The 26429-nt window shown below is 38.4% G+C and overlaps 1 protein-coding gene and 1 long non-coding RNA gene across 11 annotated transcripts in view; one reads left to right on the top strand and one right to left on the bottom strand.

Annotated features, from left to right (window-relative positions):
* The window catches only part of LOC139809497 (uncharacterized), a 300362-nt gene extending 284473 nt beyond the window's left edge, over positions 1-15889 (bottom strand). Inside the window, exons 1-2 of one of the 6 annotated variants that reach the window (XR_011731108.1) lie at positions 14626-15882; positions 13475-14484 (exon numbers count right to left, since the gene is read on the bottom strand). This is a non-coding gene — a long non-coding RNA (uncharacterized lncRNA). Of the gene's footprint in view, positions 1-13474 lie in introns of all 6 variants that reach the window. The other 5 variants (XR_011731110.1, XR_011731111.1, XR_011731112.1 and 2 more) reach the window with 5 other exon arrangements.
* The window catches only part of Hr4 (Hormone receptor 4), a 67586-nt gene that overhangs the window by 34352 nt on the left and 6805 nt on the right, over positions 1-26429 (top strand). For 2 of the 5 annotated variants that reach the window (XR_011731106.1, XM_071772426.1), the window contains exons 1-10: positions 2489-3759; positions 8486-9514; positions 10042-10615; positions 17675-17885; positions 18091-18441; positions 24238-24372; positions 24721-24984; positions 25433-25625; positions 25748-25765; positions 26060-26187. Coding sequence is in view for 4 of the 5 variants with exons in the window: in XM_071772426.1 (XP_071628527.1) it covers positions 3492-3759; positions 8486-9514; positions 10042-10615; positions 17675-17885; positions 18091-18441; positions 24238-24372; positions 24721-24984; positions 25433-25625; positions 25748-25765; positions 26060-26187 (3171 nt within the window). In the remaining variant the exon portion in view is untranslated. Of the gene's footprint in view, positions 1-2488; positions 3760-8485; positions 9515-10041; positions 10616-17674; positions 17886-18090; positions 18442-24237; positions 24373-24720; positions 24985-25432; positions 25626-25747; positions 25766-26059; positions 26188-26429 lie in introns of those variants that run through there. The other 3 variants (XM_071772428.1, XM_071772427.1, XM_071772429.1) reach the window with 3 other exon arrangements.

The raw sequence follows: 26429 nt of genomic DNA, 5'->3' as shown, positions 1-26429 counted from the left end.
TATATATATATATACTGATTTTTAAAATCTATTATTAAACCATGTCATGTTTCAAGACTGTTATCAACAGAATTTTTCAGTAGAGTTTTTTTTGCAACAGAAGTATGACTAATAAATATGAGCCTTTAAACATCGACTAGAGACATAAGATAATACTTTAGAAACTAGATTCGATTCTAACCGCGGTTGACGTAATCGCGTCACGGGAAAAGATCGTATATCATTGTCGAGCAAATTATGATGCACTGGCCGATCTTTTCATACATATATTGAGATTACTTGGAACGAATTGTAAAACTGATTAATGCTCAAGCGTAACGATTATTTACCACCCGGTAATACAGGAACGGGATTTGATACAGGCGCAATATCGTTAATTTTTACAACCAACAGTTATGGCGAATAAAAGATCGCTCCAGTTGTAGACGGCGCAATTAATCTTTCCACTTTACGAAGCATATAAAAAATATAGCTGCACCATTATTTAGATAAATGTGCAAATACGTATAGCGCGTATATCGCTTTGTGTTGAAGAAAATTGTTAATTCCCAATTATATTTTTTATGTTAATTATACTATTATTTTTCCATTTTTTAAGATCAATATCTATATTATAATCATATTTTTAATTATATTTGATGATTAAAAAATTTGTTTTATTGCTGACAAATAATAGTTACGCAATAAATTCGCAAATATTTATTATGAAACATATATTCTTAAATTATTTTCCAGTAGTTCTGGGCATGATTCCTTGAATACGTTATCTAATTTTTATATTTCGGGATAATACATTTGATCGAACGATTAGAAGCCGATAATCGCGACGAAATTAAATACACGATCGATTTGCTGTTCTTCTTGCAAAATAATTTTATCTAAAACTCTGTATTCTCCTCATCAGCTGATCTACATCCCCTTATATCCGATCTTTTACATCCTTCATTATCATACGTGCCACGCATGTTAATACGACGCATGTCATAATCGTAATTGGCATTTTATCGAGTCTAAAACTGACTCACGCAATCATTATTACACCCAGAATACATAAATCTTACACAGAATATATAAATCTCATCAGAATGAAATATCTCAAAAACAATAACTCGCAACAAATCCTTTTTAGTTTTGATACGATAAAAAAAATCGAGAAGAACACTAAGCGCAAACACAAAAAAAAAAATAGCGAATAATTCCAGTTAATTGCTTTGCAATTTAACCAATTGAGAATTACTATTCAAGAACCTCTCCATTTGTAATGAATTCTTGCATAATGATTAGTCTCGTTTTTTTCTTTGAACAAAAATTTCTTCTTGTTCTATACTTATAAAAGATTTATAGACAGTCGTGTATATCTCTTACATGATATTTATATAAAAAATAAATCGATTTATTTGTATCGCGTTGTCCACCAATATATAATTTTCCTCGGACAATAATTGTGTGTATTTCAACCATCAGCCCTTTGACGCACATCTCAACCTCCATTCTCCATTCACGCTCTTCATTCAGTCTCTCGATTTTCCATTACGCGCACGCGCTTGTCCCGCGTGTTTCTCGTTCGCGCGCTTCTCTCTTTCTCTTTTCATTTTTTTGTCTCCCCCCCCCCTCCTTTAATCAATTATAACAACAACGCGTTATACCATGCGATGCAGCAAGCGGTCTTTACGCGCCCGTCTTCCTATTGTGTCTTTATGGCAGCTTTCAAATGATCGACGGGGAAAGGAGACAGGAGGAAGATGCCGGCGTGAGGGCAGAGGTTGAGTCGTGGGTGGCGCGGCGACGGAGTCGCTAGCTAGCTCGAGGAAGCTAAGTCCAAGAGAGACAGAGGAAGGAGAGAAAGAGGGACCGAGGGGGGACGGAGGGGGTTGGGACGGTTGCTGCTGGCGGTGCAGGGTTGAATATCAACCCACGCGGTCGTCCCGGACATGCACCGGTGCTAGTTCGGTTTCGCCTGAACTCGCGTAACCACGCGGCCGTCGTCGCGCGCTCGTCGCAAACAGTGCCCGCGAAAAACGAAAAACGCGCGTGCGAACGAACAGCAAGTCCGACCGAGAGGAGGACGACGAAAGGTGAACGGCGGAACCGGACGATGGGAGCGAGTCGACGACCATACGCGGCGGCTCGTGTCGGGCAAGCGGACGATCGGCGACGATGTCGTCGTCGTCGTCAACGTCGTTGACGTCTTACCCGTGGTAGCCTCGCGCGCGCGTCACATTACGACGTGTTGCCGCGGCCGCTGCACCACCGAGCTGCATCGATTTTTCGACGCGCGCTCGCAAACACGACTGATACCAATGACCCTCGACCTACGGCCGATTTAAAGGTCAGAGGCTGCGTTAATGATACGGAGTGTTGCCCGAACCGGAGTGAAGATGCTGGAGAATGCGTGGAAGGGAAACTGAACCAACGCGAATTCCGACTCTCGATGATACACAATCGACAAAGGATTGAGAGACGTGTGTCGCGCGAACGACATTCGTACCGATTTTCCAAAGAGAACGTACGCTCAGATGCCGTGACCCCGCACGGTCTCGTGGAATCATTGATCTTCCTCGACCGCCTCCGCCGCACGTAAACGTCACACAATTCAACGAATATAACGACGCAATTTACCCGGCTACGTCGCCGCGAACAGTGCTTGCAGATGTCACGAGATGATCGTTCTAACGAGAATCGTTGTAAAAAGACACTTATCGATTAATTGAAAGATGATATTTACGTACACTAAAAAGTTACAAATTGAGAAAGAGATGGCCGATCAAAGCAACATTGTACCACTCGAACTACAACGGTCCCGTGCGATTTTTACATACCACAAACGAGAAGTAGTAACGTCGTAGCTTTAGTCAGGCGACTTATAGCCGCGCTTCGTGGAAACAACAAATTCGTATATTTTATGCAAAATGACATTATCACGAACATAGCAAATATAAAAAGGAAATACGTCGCGATAATCACAATTATATAGTCTAATTTTATAAAATCCGAACAATCGAACATTCTCGATAATCTTTGATGTCAATTTACCGAAAATATAATCATATATACATTTCGAGAATGATATATTTTTTCTGAGTGTTTATATATTATATCCGAAATATATATAAACAAGCATATCGTACAAAGACCAGATTCTATTTTCATGTGCCAACTACAATCGATAACTGAGAAATGGCAGAGAAAAGTCATTTTACACACACAAATCCAAAGTGATCTACGATATATCCTTATTTATGTGATAATACAAAAATAAAGAATTCTTTTTTCACGAATTATACGAATATGTAGACAAATACAACGATTTTTATGATATCAAAGACAATTCGTGAAGAGAATAAAACAGTACAATCAAGAAGAAAAGTGGGAGGAGACAATATAGAAAAATCATCGTTATAATTCATACGATAAATATACGTTATAAACAGTGTCAAACTTAATTATTGATAATCATATCACAACTGTGAATCTATAGAATTATTTAAAAAATGTTTCCCTTGAGAAGTAACGTCTTCGTCGCTACTAATCTTCATCGAAACCCACAAGATTGGAACCCACCAAACATGGACCTAACCGCTTACTACAGAATGCAGCAAAGAAGCAATTTTCTGCCCTACTTATATCAGCCTTACAATAACTTTTTGATGGCGTCCGACCAGAACTACTTCGGGCACTTTGCATCGCAGCTCAATTCTTATCCTACCTTCGATTATTACATGCGTTTGGACGCGAAGAATTTGTACGCATCGCTCTTCGGTAAACATTGTATCTTACTTTCTCGAGCATTGCACCTATTTGTGTGAGCGATATTGCGCTACACCTACTAATAATATAGAGTGCCTCCTCGTGTTTCCATCCTGTTTGTTTCAAGTAGTTTGAAGTCCTTGACAAATTTCATCTCAATTTTTCTTTCTGGAAAATATCGCGAGAGATTCTATATAATCTACTGTATCTTCTTGACATTACTAAAAATTTTATAAAAATCCCCTTAAAGTCTTCCCATTTTCAATTAATTATCCCGAATACTTTAGTAACTTATACTAATTTGGATTTCCTCTCAGAGAAAATATATTAAGAGATGTTATATGTTGCAGCTTCCTAAAGCTTTAAGCAAGCCAGAGTCGATTAGAATTCGAAATTGTTTAAGCATGTTATATTTTTATATGTGTAGCCAATAAAAGAAACATGATGAAATTATTTGAGAGTTCGTTGGCACAGAATGCTATTTGTTTCGGTAAAGTTCAATACAATTAGAAGATATTCTATTCTCCACTTGCTTTTAACACTTTTGACTCTATCTCTTATCTTCTATTTCTCTTATCATTCAGAATCGATTGGCTTGACTTTTTCGATTGAAAAGATTAACGCGAAGTTAGTTAAGGAATCCAAGGAACTAAAAAAAATATAAGTGAAAGGAACGGTGAAAGCGGTCTCTTGCGTAACTCCATGATATATAACTGCATTATTACATTACTAAGGAACTATTTCTTGAACGTCTTGAAAAATTTGGCTATCAATACAAAAGATCAATATCCCCATCACATTTCATGATGGATAATCATTATTATCTTTAACTATCATTGTTGCGCTAGGTACACGTCATTCGCGTTCATACATCATCAGAGCGCATTGACATTAGCAGTCGATGATCAGTCTGATATATAAATGCCGCGTTGCGTGCACGGCTAAACGAAATATAATTGCTCTATGAAAGCTATAAACGATAGGCTCTCTTAATGATCAATGACAATAGAGGTAGAGGATAGAAATCCGATTCAATCTTTTTTGATTTGGTAATCACGGCAGATAATTCGCGATATTTCGTGATATCGAAACATCATGAGTCCACAAATGAATAATCGACCAATGTCCATGGCGATCGATCTATTAATAGCTCGGAAATTGTCACCTAAGTACCCGTAATCACAACCTGGCCTTGTCAACTGCATTCCTTCCTTGACCTCGAACAATCATTCTTTACGCGATAAGTTGAAGAACACTTTGCGCGGCTATTATACTTGGGAATTATCGCTTCACAGAGTATCATTTTTTTCGGTTTAACGAGATAAAATATTTTGTTAAGTACAAGAAATATTCTGCATTTCTTTTCTGTTTTAAAATTTTTTAACTAAAGTAGATTATTTTGAAAGTTAAATTTGCGTACAATATATATATTTGTGTATCTTATAAATGTAGAGTGAATTGATAGTACAATCGAAAAAGGAATGATTTATTGTAAAAAAATAAGAAAAGTCTAGAATATTTTTACTCAAGATTATTCTTATTTTTTTCAAAAAATATAATAGAATATTTTTCTTTTTGTATATTTCTTGGTAGGTATTAGCATAAATTCACTGGAATATGATACAAAAATTTTAGATACATATCTATATGTATAATATAAATACATTTACGCATGAAACATTTATATCTTAAAAACTTCCACATTTTTTCGAAATTATAACTACATATAGTTTAAGTCGTATAATTAACACGTAATTAACACGATCGTGAAATTAATATAGAGAATAACACTTTATACTTTGTTTGTAATCATGTAGAATATTTTTGTTTGTTCATTGAATTAATTTCATACTGTGCGCGCTCTCGATGCAAGGCTACCCCATTGTTACACGTGCCATCTCAGTATATCCTTCGACACCGCGGGATGCCTACAATGCAGCGTTATAAGAACGTATCGAAAGCACAAACGGGTGCTTTAATGCTCTTCACTCAGAACGCTCTTTTCTAACTCAATTACTACCGTCCTAACTTCCCTATTGTATATAAGAAACACAATATGAGCCACGCGCTTTTTCCACAATAAAAGAAAATGGTTCCACAATAAAAGAAATGGTTACTTCTTCTAAATGGAGTCCAGAAGGACGACAGATATGGAAACCAAATCTTTGAAATTATCTTCTTTACTAATACTTTTGACCGCGATTATTTGCAAGAATCTCTTTTCATTTAGATATTATTAACGATATCCTAATTTTATTATTAATTCTATTTATTACTAATTTATTATTAATTCTTATTCTCGCAGGAATTATTAAGTTTATATTTAATGGTTTGATATCCATTAAGAAACAAGAAGATATATTGAAATAAAAAGATTCTCAAGTGAAATAATTTCAATCATATGGCTTTACGTAAAAAGTGTCATTATTTTTCATATTTTATTATGAATCATAGGAATAGTCCTTATATTTCTTAAGATCTAAAGATAGCTTCGTAATTTTTGCAGTTTGATATTTATTTTTTTACACATTGCTTTATGTGTGCCTTAAAAAATGATACAATATATCAGCAAACATCAAACTTATGTGACTCTATATGTATCAGAAATTCATATTTTACTCGTCACTAAATCACGTATTCCAATCTGTAGCTGATATTTCGAACTTTGTTCACGCGAAAAGACTACAAGATAATTAAGTCGTAAATAAATGCGCGCAACAATGAGCGTAGACTTAAATTTATCGAAGTTGCAGCACGATTGTTCTAGCGAGACTATGAAATGCGATATGCCTGTGAGAGCTCACCAAACTTAGCGGAGTTCGTGAGGGAACTCATGAAGACAAAAGATCGACTCTGTGGGCCAAGATAAGCACTGTTGTTAAGCTTTTCATCTATTTTCAGCCAATATATTTTTATGTGTAATATACTTGTAAATATATACTAACAAAAAAATTATATCTATAAGCATATTAAAGATCATTTTGAAGATAATTTAAAAATACAGTACATAGACAATCCATTTTACTAAAAAGTATATTAAGAAATATTAAGAAATATTTAAAATATGTTAATAACTTCTCTGATCAGTAGATACGTTCTCTTTGTTTTCTCTTTTCAATACTTAAGATCCGAATATTCGAAAGAACGAACGTTTCCTAACCGCGACAGATCGTGCAGTCCGTACCCTCCGACAAATGTTCTGTAACAAATGCAATAAAATGTACTAGTAAAGTACCTGAACAGCGTGTTTATCGCGCGGATAGAACTTGAAGTATTCTCTATAGAAAGCGGGTGATTATGGGCGCGGCTAACGCGAGGAGAGCACGTTCCGTGTATATTGGAATCTATTATGAGAGGCGCTATTTTTATGGGGAGGGTAAGGGGGTATACTTTGCGCATACACAATCCTGTATTATTGATACGGGATTGCATAACGCGAGCGGTTGCTTATCGAGATCACCGTAATCAGATAATGCGTTCTAAATCCATCATCGATGCCGTTTGCAACTTTAATGGCGGTGCTGTGACGATTTTTTTATTAAATTATTTTAGGTTTATTCGCGTCGCATGCCCCACCATGCTTCTACTCATTCCAACGCACTCCAAAAACTCATTTGCTCCAATCGCCACCTTTTACCCGTGATCCAAGTGCTCTCTGGTGTATATTGGAATATGCGACGCGAACAAACCTTTTATAAATGAAACGACAATTCTAATTACTTAGTTTTTCTGCTATTTAATCTTTCATATATGAATTGTAGATGATGATATGTATTGTCATGCACGGAAAAAAAAAGATTAGCTACTATAGCTAAAATAGTCGTAATATATATGGATAACTAACATTTTTTGCAGCGAAAACAAAAGGTTTTGCTACTATTGCTAAACTATAGCTCTTGCTGCAAAAAATATTAGTTATCCATATTTTAACTAAATTTTTTTCCGTATGTGAGTAAACTGCACCATAAAACAATATGTATATTAACTCCTTTTTCATTTTTTTTCTCGCAATTTTTTATTTTTTTTTGTCTTTTAATTATAAAAGGATTATATAGATTTATAATATCCCAATATAATCCTGAATTCAAATGATTAATCCTAGAATTTGATAACAAGATTCAGATTGAGAAACATGATGTTTTTGAAATCGTAATTTGAATTTGTAAACATTTAAAGCATAAATATAGTATTGATATCACCTAATTTTTCAAAATATGTATATTCATATTGACAGACTTGGATTCTCGAATTAATATAACGAATAACTACATCGCATATTAAATTTACTCGTCAACTCGAAATGACAATGGAATGATGAACGTGTCAGTCTGGAATACCAAATAGCAAGGAAGACGTCACATCATAGGGAAACGCAACACGTTACGCTCCATCACAGCTCATTATCTCACCTTCACCCTCCGATATCGGCTCGCGCCGCCAATTAGTCGCGTATGTCGACTGGTGCCGATCGGGCGTTCAACGTCATTAATTTGCTCCAATTCCCCGATGCCGATTCCCCTTATCCCGCTCCCATTCCTACATTCAATTAATCAATTACACCGTCAGATGTAACGCGCGCGCGCGCGCGTTAACTAACAATTCCACACACTCCCGCGTTACCGTACTTGAGCATATCTTCGAGGATAAAGAAAAAGGGGAAAAAAAGGGAACCGTCCCGCCGCGTTACAGACTCTCCGCAGTCCGAGTATAAACGTGAGACCAATGCCTTATTTCTCAGACTCCCCGGTATCCCTCGGATCAGCAGGCTCGCCGCAGGGGAACCCGACGACGGACGCACCTTCACCCATAAACTTTCCTGCTCCAGGGGAGAGCATGGCCGACACCTCAACCCTGTCGCCGGAGACGAACATGCCGAGCTCGCCGGGCTGCCAGATCAGAGTGTCAAACGAGTACCTGCTGGGCAGTCTGAGTCCAGGGCCACCGCGCGGAGGGGACTCTCTTCGTGGTGTCGGCAGCGGTGATGGCGGAGGTGGGAGAGGAAGCGGCCAAGAGGGTCGCGATGCGGGGTGCTCTGATCGCGCGTCGCCCGACTCGGTCTTCCCGGATGCCGGTCCGATGGTGAGCTTCAGGGTCGCCGATGAGCAGCAACAGCAGCATCATCAGCAATCGCAGCAGCAGCACCAACAACAACAGCAACGCTCCGCCACCCCTGTGCCGATCAAATCGTCGCCGTACTCCCCGGTCCAGGTCTCGTCGACTCCGATTGCCCAGGAGGCCTCCTCGAGGAGTGACAGCCCGGATCTGAAGGGCGACCTATCGTCCGTCCAGACCAAGGAAGAGTCCGACAATTCGGTCTTTGACGGAGGTGGAGGCGGCGGTGGTGGTGGTGGCGGTGGCAGTGGAGGTGTCAGCGGTCGTTCGGAAGCCTCCAACCAACCTAGTCACCGGAATAGCCCGTCATCTCAATTCAACCTGGGCCAGAACGTCAGTCCCGGCGCGGTTGGTTCGGCCGGACCGCACGGAACCGTGCAACAGCAGCAACAATCGCCACCAGCGCCGCCGAGGTCGCGCGCGCCCTCGGTACCACCGCACCTGCTAGCTCATCATCATCAATTTTGGTCGCAGAATACTACTAGCGTACAGGGATTCGCTACGCAGAGGCTACTCAACGGTGTCATCAGCAGCGCCGTCAACTACGGCGGGCAGAATGTCACGACCGTCTCCACCTCCGGAGGTGGTACCGCCAGCTCTAGCGGTACCAATTCCAGTTGCGTCACTACCGGCGCTACCACCACGGCAATCTCGTGTAAGTTTTGTGACTATCGTATTATACATTTTTTACTAAATCGAATACTCGTATTAATCAATAATTTATCCTTTCATATTTAATCGTTAACCATTTTCAATTCCTCGTTATATACTTATCATGATGAGGTGTTACTCATATAAAATTACTAAACATAATTCTTAAAAATCATACAATAAAATTTATAACAAAAGTACTCTTCACCTCGGGAAGAGGATCTAACACAAATTTCCCCCCCTATTCATCGTTTAGATCCATAAAATTAGAAATTGTCACATCTTAGTGTCAGTTATAAAAATCGCATAAGATATCCGTAAAATTTCAAAATCGCTCATAATTCTGACAGAAAATACCATTCTCATTCGCTTTCTTACTCTATGATTGTATATATGATCACGTGACAAATATAGAATTCGTGGAAGAGCAAAAGGGGTGCAGGGGGAAATGTTAAAGACACGAAAATTTAATTATACATATATGTATGTATAAATAGATTATATAGAGCATCCGTCGATGATTTATTTCAGGCGAAAGTATGAAACCACCGGCGCAGAGAGCAGCGCCGGCACCACCCCGGCCCCCGCCTACGGTGTTAATGGGCGAGATCGGCGGTGTCCGTACGATGATATGGTCGGCACCACCGTTGGACCCGGTACCCCCACCGGCGGCATCCTGGTCGGCGACAGCGGCGGCGGCCGCCTCGTGCTCCTCGTCGGAGGAGTCGGCCGCCCAGCTGTTGCTGAACCTCGGCCAGGAGTCCAGGGGTAAACCACCCTCGTCCTCCTCCGCGGTCTCGTACTCGTCTGCCGCCGGGCCGCCGCTCAACATGGAAAGGCTGTGGGCCGGCGATCTGACGCAGCTGCCGGCGGCGCAACAAATGCAGGCGCTGAATCTCACGGCATCCGGTTCCGCCGCGCAGCCGTGGGTCAGCAACGGCGGTACCGTTGTCAAATCCGAAACGGCCTCGCAGTCCATATCGGTGGCACCGCCTGCACCCCCCTTGCCGCCTCAGGAGCACGAGGAGGACGAAACGCCTATGATATGCATGATCTGTGAGGACAAGGCGACCGGCTTGCACTACGGCATCATCACGTGCGAAGGGTGAGTGTCCCTAACCATGTGCTTACGAGATTGTAGTTAACCCTTTTGCGCGGTACGAACCACGGCATATCAGTGTTATCTTCACATACACGAACTATTGTTCGCAGATCTCATCGCGTGTATTTTGACGTATCGCGCGTTCCTTTGACGTCTTCTTTTATATTTTTATTAACTTTGTTAAATTATTTTCTCAACTTTATTTTACTCAACATACATTTTGCGTGTTCAGAATATTTAAGATATATATATAAACATTCCCTACGACTTAATCAAGATTAATTAGAATAAATATAGAAAGAGCTTACATATTCTCTTGAAAATACACAATATGATATAGAAGTGACAATTTTGTCAATAATATGTAATAAATTATTTTGGATATTTTAAGTTTTCTAAGCTATAATAATAATTTCTCTTATGTTCTTACCAATAGAAATTTATGCAAAATATCTCGTAATTATTTGCACAAGTTGCACGTGTGGAAGACATCTTAGATTAAATTCGCAAATTAATAGCAACTCATGCGAATTCAAGGAAAGGAGAATAGTGGCACTCCATTTACTACAAATACCGGTACACTTTGTTCATGATAATTCCACCCTCGTAATGATGATGCACTCGCTCGCGCATAGAACGCGACTGAGTTGCACTAATGAGAGATCGGTTAACTAGGATAGGAACTTACTGTTTGTAGTCTTTCGGCTGATACGTAATAGCAATTCAAAAATCGACCGATATTTGCTTAATTAGAATTAATTATATCGAAGCTACCTGCGCAATGTAGGAAACGTGCAGTTGGTTGATCGCAAACATGTGTAACATGCCGCAACCTTCGACCTTTGCCAACGTTCGAGGAAGCGCATCTAATTACATTTCGCATTTCGCAGACAAGAAATGTCAAGTTTTGAGTAAACTAGTCCTAGACCTAGATACTATCAATCTGTTTACTCGGGAAAGCTCGCACGTGGGAGACGAGGATTTGTTTCTTTAATCTATCGTTACTATTTATCTTCTTGAAGTTTAATTTTACCCATTTCGAACCTTAAATCACTCGGAGAGGACGCAAGTCGAGAAGCATTTTTTTTCATCGACAAAACCCTTAAACACACACAAGTGCAATAATGTTTTCTAATATACGACTTATATATTTTATAATTTTATTATTCCATTTGCAAAGTTGTGAAATTATTAATATACTTCAAAATTAATTAATTTAATTAATTTAAGCACGAAAAAAACAAAATGTTACGTAAACAATTGAATATAATTTTTCGAATATATACCTGAAATAAATTTTAACAAATTAAAAGGAATAAGTACTTGAAGTATTATTTATACTTCATTCGTAACAAAAAAAAATTTTATTGATTTATTCATAATTTGAAAAATTTATTCTTATACTGTATGTGCACGATACTTTCTTTTCTTGTTTCGCAAAATATTGACATTGACGAATGTGTATTTGTACATTTCACGCTTTATATGTTACACATCTTTTATCTGGGGGACGTTTGGTTTCGCTTTTATCAATCACAATGAACGTTTAAATTTACTGACTATTACCGAAACAAGATGGCCTATCGAGGTATATTAGTTTTTTGAGATCATTCATAATTTGTAACTTAAACGAGATTAAAAATTAATCGGCAATCCTATAATTTTCTCGCCCCGTCCTCATAGCATAGCAATATCTACGCGAGACGAGGGAATACTTGTTGCGTCTACTCGGATGACTTCTTGAACAACACTTTTGATTAGTCCGCGAAATTACCACGGAGCATCGTTACTTCCTCGCTCGTCCTTGTCCAACTTTGCCGTCTCGAACGAGCAAGGGGATTAGACGAGAAAAGTCTGCGACAAGTTTTTTTTTTCTCGTACCCACGGCACTCGTAATTCTGTGCAGATGAATCCTTGATTCGACCTCACTATTTTCGCTGTCTAGAGGCGCTTGTTAAGATAAACAATGTGTGATCCACAACAATAGCTCTCTTCCATAAAGAAAACCGACGATAGATCACAAAAATAGATTTCATATATGTTTAAAAAAGAAATATAAAGGTAGATAATCAACATTTTCAGATTTTTTAATACTCCAGACTTCTATAACTGCCTATTTCTTATTTTCTTAGAATTTCAATAATTTTATAGATTATGTCATTCTTATTCGATGTTTAAAGCTTTTATATAATTTATTTATTTCTCCCGTTTTTAATTGTAATTTGTTAAATCATTGAATATTTATCCGAATGTACTGTTTTTTTTATAAGTTATCGATTTATATCGAGTTCCTAACAAATCGTGTGAGTCATAATGTAAATCTATTTTAACGTAAAGATATTCCTATGTATTTGTATAAATTAAGTATAATTATGCATATATAAACACACGCGCAATATATCACATCTTATCATTTAAAAATCTAAGATTTGAGCCAAAAGCAAATTATTTGTTATCGATGCCATCGATGGTATGCAATATAAAAATGGGATAAGAAAAAGAATGAAAAATTTATCAAACATAAGATAACAGATAAGAAATGTGATAGTCACGAATAAAAAAAAAATCTGATTATATCAATTTTTTTAATCACATCTCGTCGAATATTTTAAACGGCTCACATTTTGTGGAAGTTACAAAAATTATAATGATAAATTCTTATTATTTTTCTTGCATTCAGAAAATAATCCCGAACTTCGCGCGTTTGTCACATTTAACATTTTTAATACATTTCACGTAAAATTTAACGAATGGCTTTTACATTAGCTGTGCGGATTAACTTTTTTTTTTTTATTATCTCTATCGTTCTGCGTTTCAATATCACGTGATAAACCAAGAAATTAAGAAAGTATTCAAACTCACCGAACGTTGCAGCATCAGTCATCTCTCTCGATTAATCGGTTAACGGCATTAACGGCAAGCCTTCGCTCCTCGGTGTCCGACGTTCGTCGATGTCTTTCTTGACGTGATTGTCAACGATATTTCTGTATGCGTTTTGATAACACTCGCGCCGTTCGGATTATACACTCAGCGAATACGCAAAAATGTGACGCATCGTTATTAGACGGCACTATTATCGACGGCGATCAATATCGATTTCGAATATTAAACGACGTGTGAAACAACCTAATCTAACCGCGATTAAGGTAGTTCGATGATGAAGAGCCGAAGTCACAACAATGTTTATGATTTTTTTATCAAATCATTTATATGATTATAAAAAAATAGGATAATGCATTGCAAAGCTTCGTAACGACGTAAAAAGACCATTAGTAAGTAATTTTTACGTTGTAAAATAATATTTTGCCTGAAATAGATTAAAATGAAGTGTGTGTTAATGCGTCGCTTGACTAATTTTCAACTTGTGCCAACTCTTGAGTGCTCTACTTCGGAGATTATTTCGATTGAATTATTGCGTTATTATGGCGATTTACTGAACTACAGTAATTTCGCCACAAGGTGCATGTAATTTTTTACATAAACAATTTTTCTCGCTGCCCTCATGTACGAGATGAGGGCAGCGACTTGGCAACGCCAAACAGTTCGTGCGGTTGGTACACTTGTTTGTCTTTGCGCTCACTCACACCTAACGTGCACCTAACCTTACGCCGACGATCCCAGCGTGCGGCGTTGCCACGTCGCCACGCTCGAGTTGTGAAAATCAGCGCTTGAGCACCGGAAACCAAACTTTAATTATTAATTTAAAAAAAACTGTACGGTGGATCGTGTTCACCTTCAACTATAGGCTTCCTCACAGTGTCCTCTTTCTATCGATATATATTGTTCGGACATTTTTGGCAAAAGATTTTTCGCAAACTCGTGTTATTCATAGGAAAATATCTCTTTTCCTATTAGACCAATGTTAAAATCACCTAATTTTGAAATTAAATATCTTGAGAACGGGACGGTGAATTATCTTCTTTCTGGGCTTAATCGATTCAGGAGAGTTCCTTCTTTCGATATAAAAAATAAAACCTATCACTTTTGGCAAAAGTTGTTCATCATCGAACTACCTTAAGCATCAAGCAGACACAACTGTTGAGTTCGTCTTATCAACACTCTACGTTGATTGGTCGGTTCTAAAAGTAAGAGCCAATCACATTCGACTGCTACTGAGCGGCTTGGTCTGCTGAACGCGCCTAATAATTAACACTCAACGATCGCCCGGCAAATCAACTCCGGCACTCCCGATTGCACTCGCCCGAGAACTCGAAATGCACACACTCGCGACTCGCGACAAACTCCTCCGACGATCCAACGGGAAGAGGTCGGTACCGGTCGTACGACTGAGAAACGCGTTCCGCGTTTGCGACACAAAACGATCATCCGCACTCCGCAGATGCGTGCTCCGATACTCCGAATTCGATTTGTGCGTGACTCTCGACAGTTTCGACCGCGTGAAGTTACGTATCGAGGATCGATCGGATCGACGCCGCGCTATCAATCATGGCGGACGCGCTAGTGTCCTGGCGTTACCACTGTGGCGTTACGCGAAGCGAGATTATCTTGTCTCGATTGATCCGCCACGGCGGCGGCCCCCTTGATGCAGCTCTCGATGCCGATACGGATACAGGATGCGGAATGGCATTCACGACACTCATCGGACAAGCGACTGCTGGTGAGATATCCGCGAGAGTCGCGTATATCAGAAACTAATAGATCCTTCCGATCGAAGGATCGACGCCATCGCCGTCGCCGTCGCCGTCGCCGTCGCGGAACGCGAAGGGACGAACGTCGCAATTATCGGTCGACGTATCATCGCTGGCCGAATTAACGCGCCGGAACGATCGCCCGTCGCTAAGTTCGACAGTCTCGGAGCAAACTCGGACGCGGAACTCGCCCGGAGCGAAAAAACGTGGAAACGCGCGGAGCAGTCACGGAATCGGTTACGTAGCGGCGACGCGCGACGCGAACTGACCGACAGCCGCGGGCCGCGTCACCTGACTCGCGTCACCGCGGTCAAATTCTCGCAGCTAACTTCGCGCGTTTACGCGGCGTCAAAAAATTCCTTGATTGAAATTCCTCAACGATTTATTAAAATATTAATAGAAATATTAATAGAAATATTAATCAATTAAGATGATTTATGTTGAAATAAAATACCTCGTTAGTTGATTTTTTTTCTCATTTAGTCCGACTTTTCGAAAAACTCGCGGCGTTCCAATATCGATGATGGAAAGTCAATAAACTGTCTTAATGCAGCACATTTTCCATATAAGAAACTGTTTTCTTACTCTTTTATTTATCTCAACGTTTATACTATAGATCTCTTTTAAACAAAATTATTCTTTTGATATTATTTTCTTTTCAACTTGTCATTAATAATGCCTGTATTTTCTTTTGAACGGAAATTGAAATTGAAATAATTTTGGTGATTTTAATTTGCGATAAATATGTTTATGAGAATAAACGTATAAATATGCGAAAAGGGAACTTGCGTTGCCTACTGCGCTTTATTTATTTGCGAATAAACATAAAGATCAGTCTTGCCTGGATCCAATATTCAAATGAATTCAGTGAGAATATATCGGTATTAACGCTCATTCAAGAGTTGTTTTCCGTTCAATTTGCATTTTTATTTGTCGTTTTATTTATCGCACGCCGCGGATATTATATATGAATTGAGCGAAAAATAAAATGTTTTATCATACACCGTAATCTTCAAAGAAATGTAAATCTATGTTATGAACGATTATTGTGACAAGGCAAAATATATATTATTAAAATCTATCTGAAAGATAAACATATTATAAAATAATTAATTCGTATCGCCGTCTATTAATTTGTTGACATTTTCACGAGTCTAATGACATATTATAAAATAATTGTTTAAAAAAACAAATTTAATTATGTAATAGTCTTTAATCATTCGTTCATCAATATATCTGTCCTACTACTTGAATCGCTTAGTGTTAAAGATACGATCTATGCTAAATGTGAACGATGATCATGATTCTGATAAATCAACTCTACGATGTTATCGCAGTGTATTACATATGCATCAGAATAAATTACTTCATATTTTAATAAAACGTAATTTTTCTTAAATTTAAGTTTTCTATAGTATATATAATTTTAAGTTTTTTAAGTTATCAAGAAATTAAAAAGTCTATTTTCCTAAAAATTAGATAACTTTTCTTTATAAACACCAAAACATATTCAATTTTGCAGATATTTTAACATAGATTGTTATATACTACAAATACAGAATATAGATACATTCATAAATGGAATAAATGGAATCAACAAAATAGAGAAAAAAATAACAAATCTCCGTTCAGTCGTGCTTTCCCGATATTGAGCTATAAGTTTATACTGCGCGTTTAGACTTTAGACAGCACGACAGCACTATTATATACTCTATATTCGACCCATACATATGATACGTTGCAACAGTGTAAAGCTGCATAAACTGTGTAAACTTCTTTAAACGACTCACCCTAGCTTGCGTCAAGTTTCTTTTTCGCATGTCCTGATCTAACTTATTGTTAGATTGCACGATGTAACGCGTGTAAACGCAGGTAGCCACATTGACTAAAGTGCGTAAAGTACACCAGTATATATTTTCATCTTATTCAACATATATGACGTTTACTTACACGAGAACTAAGTTTTTTACCGACTTACATTCGTTTCAAAAGCATAGGTCTACAGGATATAAACGTTTCTTTGGAGGCCTACTTCAGGTCAAGATATAAGTCAGCGCAAAAAACTGGATATAAATGGAGTGATTTCTTTCCATTATTTACTTTAATATACTTTATGAGGATTTTTCCTCTGACTACACGGAGAAAATTTTATAGTAAATATTACTATGGTGTCGCACTAGCTGCGGACCATCGAGGAATTTTAAGTTAAAATACTATAATTATTGTTTTAAAAACGATTAAATAACGTAATTTTTACCATAAACATAGTAATTTAACTTAAAATTCCTCGATGGTCCGCAGCTAGTGCGACACCATAGTAATATTTACTATAAAATTTTCTCCGTGTATAAATTAACTAAGTTAATCTGTTAATCGATTGCAAGTTACAAGAGTTTGATTGATTTACACGCAGATGTAAAGGCTTCTTCAAGAGGACCGTGCAAAATAGACGGGTGTACACGTGCGTGGCGGAGGGAGGCTGCGAGATTACGAAAGCGCAGAGGAACAGGTGTCAGTACTGCCGGTTCAAGAAGTGCATCGAACAGGGTATGGTCCTGCAGGCGGTTCGGGAAGACCGGATGCCTGGAGGGAGGAATTCTGGTGCAGTGTACAACCTTTACAAGGTATTCATCGAACTAAAATTTCAACATTAAAATTATTATTATTAATTTATACTATAATTTACGTTATAATTTATGCGATAAACTGCTAGACTGATATCGCTCGAATATATTTGCGCGAGTCAAGTTGAAGAAGAGCCAAATTAATTGACTGATCAAATCAACTGCAATTGATTGTTGAAAGAGATCGCTTGTTGATCGGCCGCAGGTGAAGTACAAGAAACACAAGAAGAGCAACAAGGCGGGCGGTGTCGGCGGCGGCATGGGTGGCGGCGGTAACGTCGGTGGTGTGAACGGCTCGGGAACCCTCGGGGGTACCAAGGGTGCTATGGGCACGACGATGCTGGACAAGCACATGGCCGCGGCTGCAGCTGCCCATCATAGCCAGCAGCAGCAGCAGCACGCCCAACTGGCCGGTAGTTTCCTCCATCATCACAAACTCTCGTCGGGCGATCCACTCAACTCGCCGCCCACCCCCAGCCACCCAAACCACCCCGCGCATTCAGGTCATCTCGTCAACGGGACTATCCTGAAGACGGCGCTCACCAATCCCTCCGAAGTGAGTGTATTTTCTTTGTCTTAAGTAAATGAATTTTTAATGTCGTCTCTTGAAGTGGTATCGCATTTTTAATCATTCAAAAGCAAGAGAAGAATTAAGTTACACAAATATGTCAAATGTGCACTCGATCTTTCTTTCATGAAAATGTTAAAAAATCTTTTTAACACTTAACATTAAATGTATTCGATGTTATTATGAAATTCAAAGTTTTAAAAAAATCCATTTGGTTTTTAAATATAAAGATTTTAAAAAATTTTTTTAATTGTGTTTATATTCTGTTAAAGATTATATTTTTTTAATATTTTGTGAAAGATCGCTTATTCCTAATCACTTGCCTCAATTAAGAATCAATAGACTTAAGATTGAGCGAAATCTATAAATAGACTCTATCATCACAACTAAAGTCACGAATGTCCGTAGTTCTTCATATAGGTTTGTAAAAACGTTATACTCTCCATAATATATCTGAATAAAAATTCGTTCGGCTAATGCATTCACTTCGAACGATTTATCGCTAACTATCATCGAGGTTGAATCGTGCGAACCCACCTCCCCGACGCGAGAGACTTCGTCAAAGTAGATAGCGCGATTTATCCCGCCTACTTCCGCGTGTCTCGCGAAATGGAATCGTCAGAGAAGTAGTCTCATTACGACAGAGTGCGTCGCCGCGCGCCCGTTACAGCTTTTACTCATTTCACCCTTAATTATTCGAGCGTTACGCAAGGCAAATGTCGTCAGCGACGTAATGTAGATTAATCTCGGCTGCGAGATTTATGTATATTACTCGGCGGTGATGTGCGTGAGATATCCGCGGAAACTTTCTAAAAGTCCGTCCGATCGAATCGCGCGATTATGCCATGCGATCTGAAAGTTCGCCGTTAATCCGTATGAGAGTCACGAGGATTTTACATTGTTTATTCTTGCTCTCGCGCGATCGACGAGATCGCATACAGATACAGATCAGATCAACGTTCGCGTGCGTCTTCGATCGAACGATCGCGGTTTGCTTGCAATTTACGTGATTTATACCGACGCTCCGGTTAGAAATCGAGTGTGGGTCAACAAAAGTTGACTCCTCGGCCGCCGACAGGGGAATCCGATGCTCTGGGATGAGAATGTCCCGCAGGCATCTTCGCTTTCACTTTCGAAGCAGCTGCGGCGGCGACGACGCAAGATCGCAAAATCTTCGCGGACGACGATTCTTCGTTCCGGCGATCCAATAACGTGTTACATCTTCTGCACGCTCATTTATATTTTTTGATCGATTTATTTTTTATTAGTTAGAGAAAGTCTTTTATGCATACCATATCTCTTTCATAATTTCTTAATTCAGCATTAAATATGACCATGCTAAATTAATATCTTAGTAACGTCCACTTGGACTCAAGTTACGAATAAATTTCTTTACTCATTGGTAATGTTAATTTGTGCATATTTTTATATTGTTCTATTAGATATAAATTAAGTATATATAAAACAAGTGTGTTATGTGTGTACGCGTTTGATCGATACTTGCGATCTGCATTCAATATATCAATATCCTTATCTGGAAAAATAGAGATCGAACCACTTCGATAAATTTAAAATTGCATCATTCATATCTACAAATCTATGATAACGAGGAACCTGTTACGCTCGCAAAGGAATCTTGGATCAATCATCGCGAAACATAATACACTTTGTTGTTGACGTACACTTTCAAAAACAAAGTAATGCTAGATTGTATGCGATACTTGCTAATTAAACAACCGTACTGGCCATATCGCTACCCTTCAGTAACGAACTATAAAGTAAGCAATTAACGTCATAAAGATATTATTTATAAATAAAAACGGTAACTTCCTTAAGAAAGAAAACAAGATTTAATGTAGCTGAGAGGAAATTTTAAGAAATCAAACGTCTCTCTTTAGAATTATATTATTAATTTAGAATTATAGCTATAATATCTGATTTTTTTAAATTTAATTGATCTCTGAGAAAATAAATTCAATGTTCACGTATTAGTCATTACTTTTACTTTGTATCAAAAAATACAAATTATTTTGATGCGAGTCGTCGAGTAAAGTGGAACTACACGCGGAGGCAAATAGCAAATTCGGCGTGCGTCGATCGGTTTTCTTCGTACCGATCCTGGAATGAATAAACTCCTCATCGCAATTTCACTTTCTTACGACTCGGCTTGCGCAAGCCTCAAGGTTTCCCACATTACGAAAGCCGATAGGGACGATAGATAGAACGAGCATATTCGCAAGAATCGACCGATCGTCGTCGCACTTTTTGTTTTCATCTACGCTTCTTGTATAATACGAAATACTTATATAACTTGCAAAATTATATGTCTTTACAAAGCAATGTTTTCCGAGATGCTATGTAATTTTGTACAAACGACATAAGCAAATTTTTCATGATGACCACTCGGTTAAGAATGTTATGTAATAAAAAATTATTTGCTGAAATCATTTTATAATGCCGTTTATGTATAAATTAGAAAAGTATATATACGAGTATTGTTTGGACATGCGGCATGAGACGCGCAGGCGTGGCACGCTCGGCAGTCAAGCTCTATGCACAATGAAAACCACAGGCAACAGGAACAGGTAACAGGAATAGAATTTCCGACGCGTTGGATTTCTATTCTCTATTGCCTGTACCTGACCAATCACAATTAAGGCCCTTGCACAATGCCAGGCAACAAGCAATAGGAACAGAATTTATCCGACGCGTTGGATTTCTATTCTCTATTACTTGTACCTGACCAATCACTAAAATCTTGGACACAATGAGAGAAATGAGGAACAAGGAATTAAACATAAAGAGAATGCCGTGTCTTGAAAAAAGAGAGAAGCTGTCTTGAAAAAAGATGCGACTACTATGTTTAATACCTTGTTCCTTATGCCTCTCATTGTGTTTGAGCCCTAAAAGCGCCATATAAAATCAAATTACTGTGATTGCCTGTTCCTGTTGCCTGTGGTTTTCATTGTGCATAGGGCTTCAGTCGTGTCGTGTCTTGTGTCTACACATGGCTAGAGCTCGGGCGTAATCTCGGTTATCATTATATCGCATATCAGTCGCATATCAGTAAGAATAAAGTGCGTCTTTATAGTTACGGGCTCGTGTCATAATTGTCACCCAAGTATCCAACAGCTACGGTTTTTGAACCTTTCCATTCTCGACGTGCGCAACGTAGTACAAGAAAATCCATCGACAATCATGGCGACGTCCCAGATTAAAGCTCTCATGGCCACGATCAACAGTTTACTTCAGCTTAAAGTGCAGGAACTGCGAGAACGCTCTCAGGACGTAAATCCGAACCCAACAACTACGTCAACCGATGTGTACATCCAACTAAGTACTCGCATTGAAAAATATGTCTTTGCTTCCGGAGACGAAACTTTTTCGAAATGGCTATTGCGCAATGAATATACTCTCGTCACAGAGACAGAAACTCTCCCCGCAGAAATGCGCACTCGTTTACTTCTGGACAAACTAGGTCAAATAGAATTTGACAGACTGGATCACGTCACACTAGCGGACCCGACCAAAATGAAACAGGCAGAGCTTATCGCCATTTCGAGAATCTTTTTCACGACAAGACATCTCTTACGCGTCGTCGCATCGAAATCTTAAACTACAGATATAATAAAACAGTTCCGATCGCTGAACATATCGATTGAATAAATCGCTTCGCGATCAGATTTTGAGCTAACTAAACTCACATACGATAATCTCAGAGTTTTACTATTTCTCCAATCACTCTGTTTCTCCCGTGAAGACGATGATCTGAAGAAGATGGTTTTACGCGAAGTCGAGAAGAATGAAGATGCTACCCTTAGAAACATCGCCACCGAACTTGAGACTCATATAAACCTATCCACGAATATGAAAACGCTTGAAGATTCAACTAACACTTCTGCTTCGATTACACATTCAGTAGTCTCTCTTCTCAGGATCGACATGTGTCCCAACAGGTATAATTTTAAAAATAAATTCACTTTTAATAAAATTAATTATTTTCATGTTGCATATATTAAAAATGCGATCCGACTTTCTCAAAGGAGGGTCAACGGGAGTAATGGAAAAATATGCGTGTTACGTCCGATCAGATGAGCAAACGAGGGAACTGCCGCGATCGTTCAAATAACCCGGTAGAGGCCATTGCCAAAAGTGAAACCGATGCCGCTAAAACCGGATAAATATTGACTGCGGCTGTGCTCCATTAAAGAGGTCACTTTCGAGCTGCGGCCGAGTCATCGTACGTGAGATGCGCAGCGAAACCACATGTTCGAAGTGAATTTCATATAAGATAAGAAAAAGCTGCAAAGTCGACGGAATCATTTTCTTTAAGAAAAGGAATATTCAGCGTATTTAGTCGCGAAAGTAACGTAAATAAATTACTTGATCGTTTGCTTAATTCCAATTGAGTCGTGAAGATTGACGTTTATCTTCATCAGAAGACACTCTGCTATATAAACTCTTTTTGAAAGTGATTTTACTTAAATTCATATCCATGAATATTCTATAAATATATGCTTTTAAAAAGAATTACTAATTTTAATACTTAATATTTATTTAATTTTAATAAATATCTTAGATATCTAAGACAGAATATAAGCGGTATTATAAAGATATAACTTCATAAAAATTGAAATTATAAAATATATACATGAAACATTTTAATATAATCCATTAAACATAGATATGTATATGCCTATATTTCTCACACGCGTATTATTTTGTTACAATTTCGCTAATAATTACTAAAAAAAATCCATTAAAAACAAATAAAGTGTCACTCATGCATAATATATTCTTGCATACATTTCGCCGCATATATTATAGATTATAGTTGAGCTACAATCTATATCAATGAGCCTTACTGGTATCTACTGGATATTGAAACAGTGTCGGATATCCTTTTACCATAACGAAGTATCGTCAATTGTCGTTCGTCATCTTCGCTGCGTGGAAACGTCGTGGCGAACGACAACACACCGACGACGCAGGCAGGGACAATAGAAAATCAGCGGCAACCGGTGCCAAGGACGGGCAGTTCTCCGGCGGTTTCGTAACTCGTGAAAGTCTGCACGGGGGACAGTGACCTCACCCTCCCTCTCCCTCTCGCGCGCTTCCTCTCCTCTAACACCTCCTGTATATCTCCTCCCTTGTCTCCCCCGCGAAACTCTCCCGTCCCTTCCTCATGTCGAGCGCCTTCAACCGCAAAACGCGTCCCACGTCCCACGGTTCTCCGCGAGATAGTCGCTTATGCATGGACCTTATCCGACAAAGCGACCAGCTTTCCCCGAAGTCAGACGGAAACCAACTTGGTGGCAGTTGGTGGGCCCTTTCTTTTTCCTTTTCTCTTTCTCTTTCTCTTTCTGACGCGCTCGCGTGCCCGACCCCGAGGAAATGTTTCGAGGTCCGAAAGGTCAGTGAAAGGCTGAATCTACTGGTTGGATGCGCGGCCACCGAACTCGGATTGCGCGCACAAGGAGAGGAAATGCCGGCGGAATCGTAATTAACGCGCGGATCTCCTCAGACTTTTCCGCATTGTGAAAAAGTTTCAAGGCCGCGTAAAGAGATTGAAATTTGAAATCCCGGCGCGAAATAATATAACTGATAAAAATTGATCCAGACAGCATAGCAAACGATATAATATATACAACATCTGAGAGAACTACTAGCTTTAATCAGCAATTTAGATGCATAAAATGCAATTTTAAAAATGCAAATAATGCATTATCTTGACTTGAAAGAATCACGTGGATAGATTTTATGTATTAATGATGTGTGTTTAAGGTGGTGCATTTACGACAAAGGCTAGACAATGCAGTAAGCAGTTCGAGGGATCGAGTATTTCCTCTGGACGCAACCTTACACATGATTCAAACCCTTATAGACTGCGACGAGTTTCAAGATATCGCCACATTGAGGGTATGTAAATACAATATGTCTTTTTTACGGTAAAACATACATAATTGTTTAATTTCAAGGCAATAGCACATATTAATTTATAATTCTTTTTCCACAAAAGAATATATATATTTTTCGAATGTGCAATATGCAAGCTCAATTAACAAAAATGATTTAATTGGTTCAACGTTTATTTCCATAAACAACCTTAAGTACTTAATCGGTGAATAATTTATTTCTCTATAATAAACTGATCCGTTTGATTCAAATATTATTTAATTAAAAAATTTAAAGATAGTTGATTCTCTCCCACACAATCCTATCGCGCTCCAAGATTTGTATACGAACCATTGGCATTACACTTTACAGAACTTGGACGAGCTGCTGGACCATAATTCAGACTTAAGTGACAAGCTGTGTCAGATAGGAGACAGCATAGTGTACAAGTTGGTGCAGTGGACCAAAAGGTTACCGTTTTACCTTGAGCTGCCGGTCGAAGTTCACACGAGGCTGCTCACCCACAAGTGGCATGAACTTCTTGTGCTGACTACATCTGCCTATCAAGCGATGCATGGTCAGCACAGGTTAACGAATGTCGCTACTGATGGGACGGGTGCAGACTTTATGCAAGAAGTAATTACGTTTTACAATAATTTATAAACGTACACATCACGTAATACTACAGAATTTTTTTCCCTACAATGCTACCCGACATCTGTCTTTTGTAGAAGTTATAACAATAATTTTATCACCTTTTTTCAATTTCGTTAATTCTCAAAAAAGAATTGAAGGATTCTGTAAAAGAACCTATTATTTTTATTATTTTTACATGGATATTTTGTTAAATAATGCAATCTATACAACATGACGATAAAATATTCTTTAGTATCGTCATCTGCACAACAATTTTTAATGTAATTAGTAATAGTATTATTATTAATATTTATTAATATTTATTATATTATCTTTAGATATCTTTCAAATAATATATGTTGTCTAATAATATATGTTTTTAAAATTTATATATATACAACGAATATGTTTATGGACCCATTCTAACAAGCAGTCTTCACAACTATAGGTAACGAACAACATGTATACGTTGCAAAGGTGCCTAACCAGCATGATGGGTCGGCCGATAACCATGGACCAATTGCGGCAAGATGTAGGGCTTATGGTGGAAAAAATCACGTATGTCACGCTAATGTTCAGGCGGGTGAGGCTACGAATGGAGGAATATGTCTGTCTAAAAGTAATCACTATGCTCTCACAAGGTAAGTTATTTTTACTGGATCTGCCGTTCCACATCTCTGTCATTATCGCGTCGAGTTCCTCAGTATTACATGATATACGAGAGATATGTAATAATATAAACTTATCTTCTTCCCCAACGCTGCAATTGGAGACACGAAATGTAAGTTCGAGATACTTTCTAAAGACGTTCGTGTACGCATGCACGTTTTCCCACGAGTAGGCTCTAACGTAGACTTTTTTTATTTAAAAGGATTTTAATTAAACGTTTCTTTCATGGATTCTCGTCATCCAATATATAGATAAAACCCAACTTTGTTACTATTGTTAAAGGAATTAAAAAGCAAGTCAGAATACGTAGAACATTCCATCAGTTGCAATTATAAAGAATCGACACCCTCGAATTTCTGGAATGTATCAAACACACGTTTCAACTGATCTCGCTTGTCTTTCTTAGCACGAGGAAGTACTTTGGAATTAGAACAGATACAAGAACGGTACATGAGCTGTCTGCGAAGTTTTGTCGAGCACAGCGCTCCTCAGCAGCCGAGTCGATTTCATGATCTTCTTGTCAGGTTGCCCGAAGTAAGTTCAAAGAAAAAAAGTAACGATGCCGAATGCGAGAAACGTCTTCAAAGCGAATAGATTAAATTATTTATGCATGATTAATACGTAACTCCAATTATTGAACATTCGATCGAATCTGAATTCAGACCAAGCGATCGAACGCGAATAAACAATTTGCTTCAATGATGTAAATTTGTATTTATTCGCTTGGTCTAGATTTGGTTTAAAAAACATTTACTATTTTACAGTTAAAACTAGTA

This window comes from Temnothorax longispinosus, chromosome 3, assembly GCF_030848805.1.
Source record: "Temnothorax longispinosus isolate EJ_2023e chromosome 3, Tlon_JGU_v1, whole genome shotgun sequence".
Classification (NCBI taxonomy): Eukaryota; Metazoa; Arthropoda; class Insecta; order Hymenoptera; family Formicidae; genus Temnothorax; species Temnothorax longispinosus.
The sequence above is the reverse complement of the archived record's forward strand: the minus strand, read 5'-3'. Positions and strand labels throughout refer to the sequence as shown.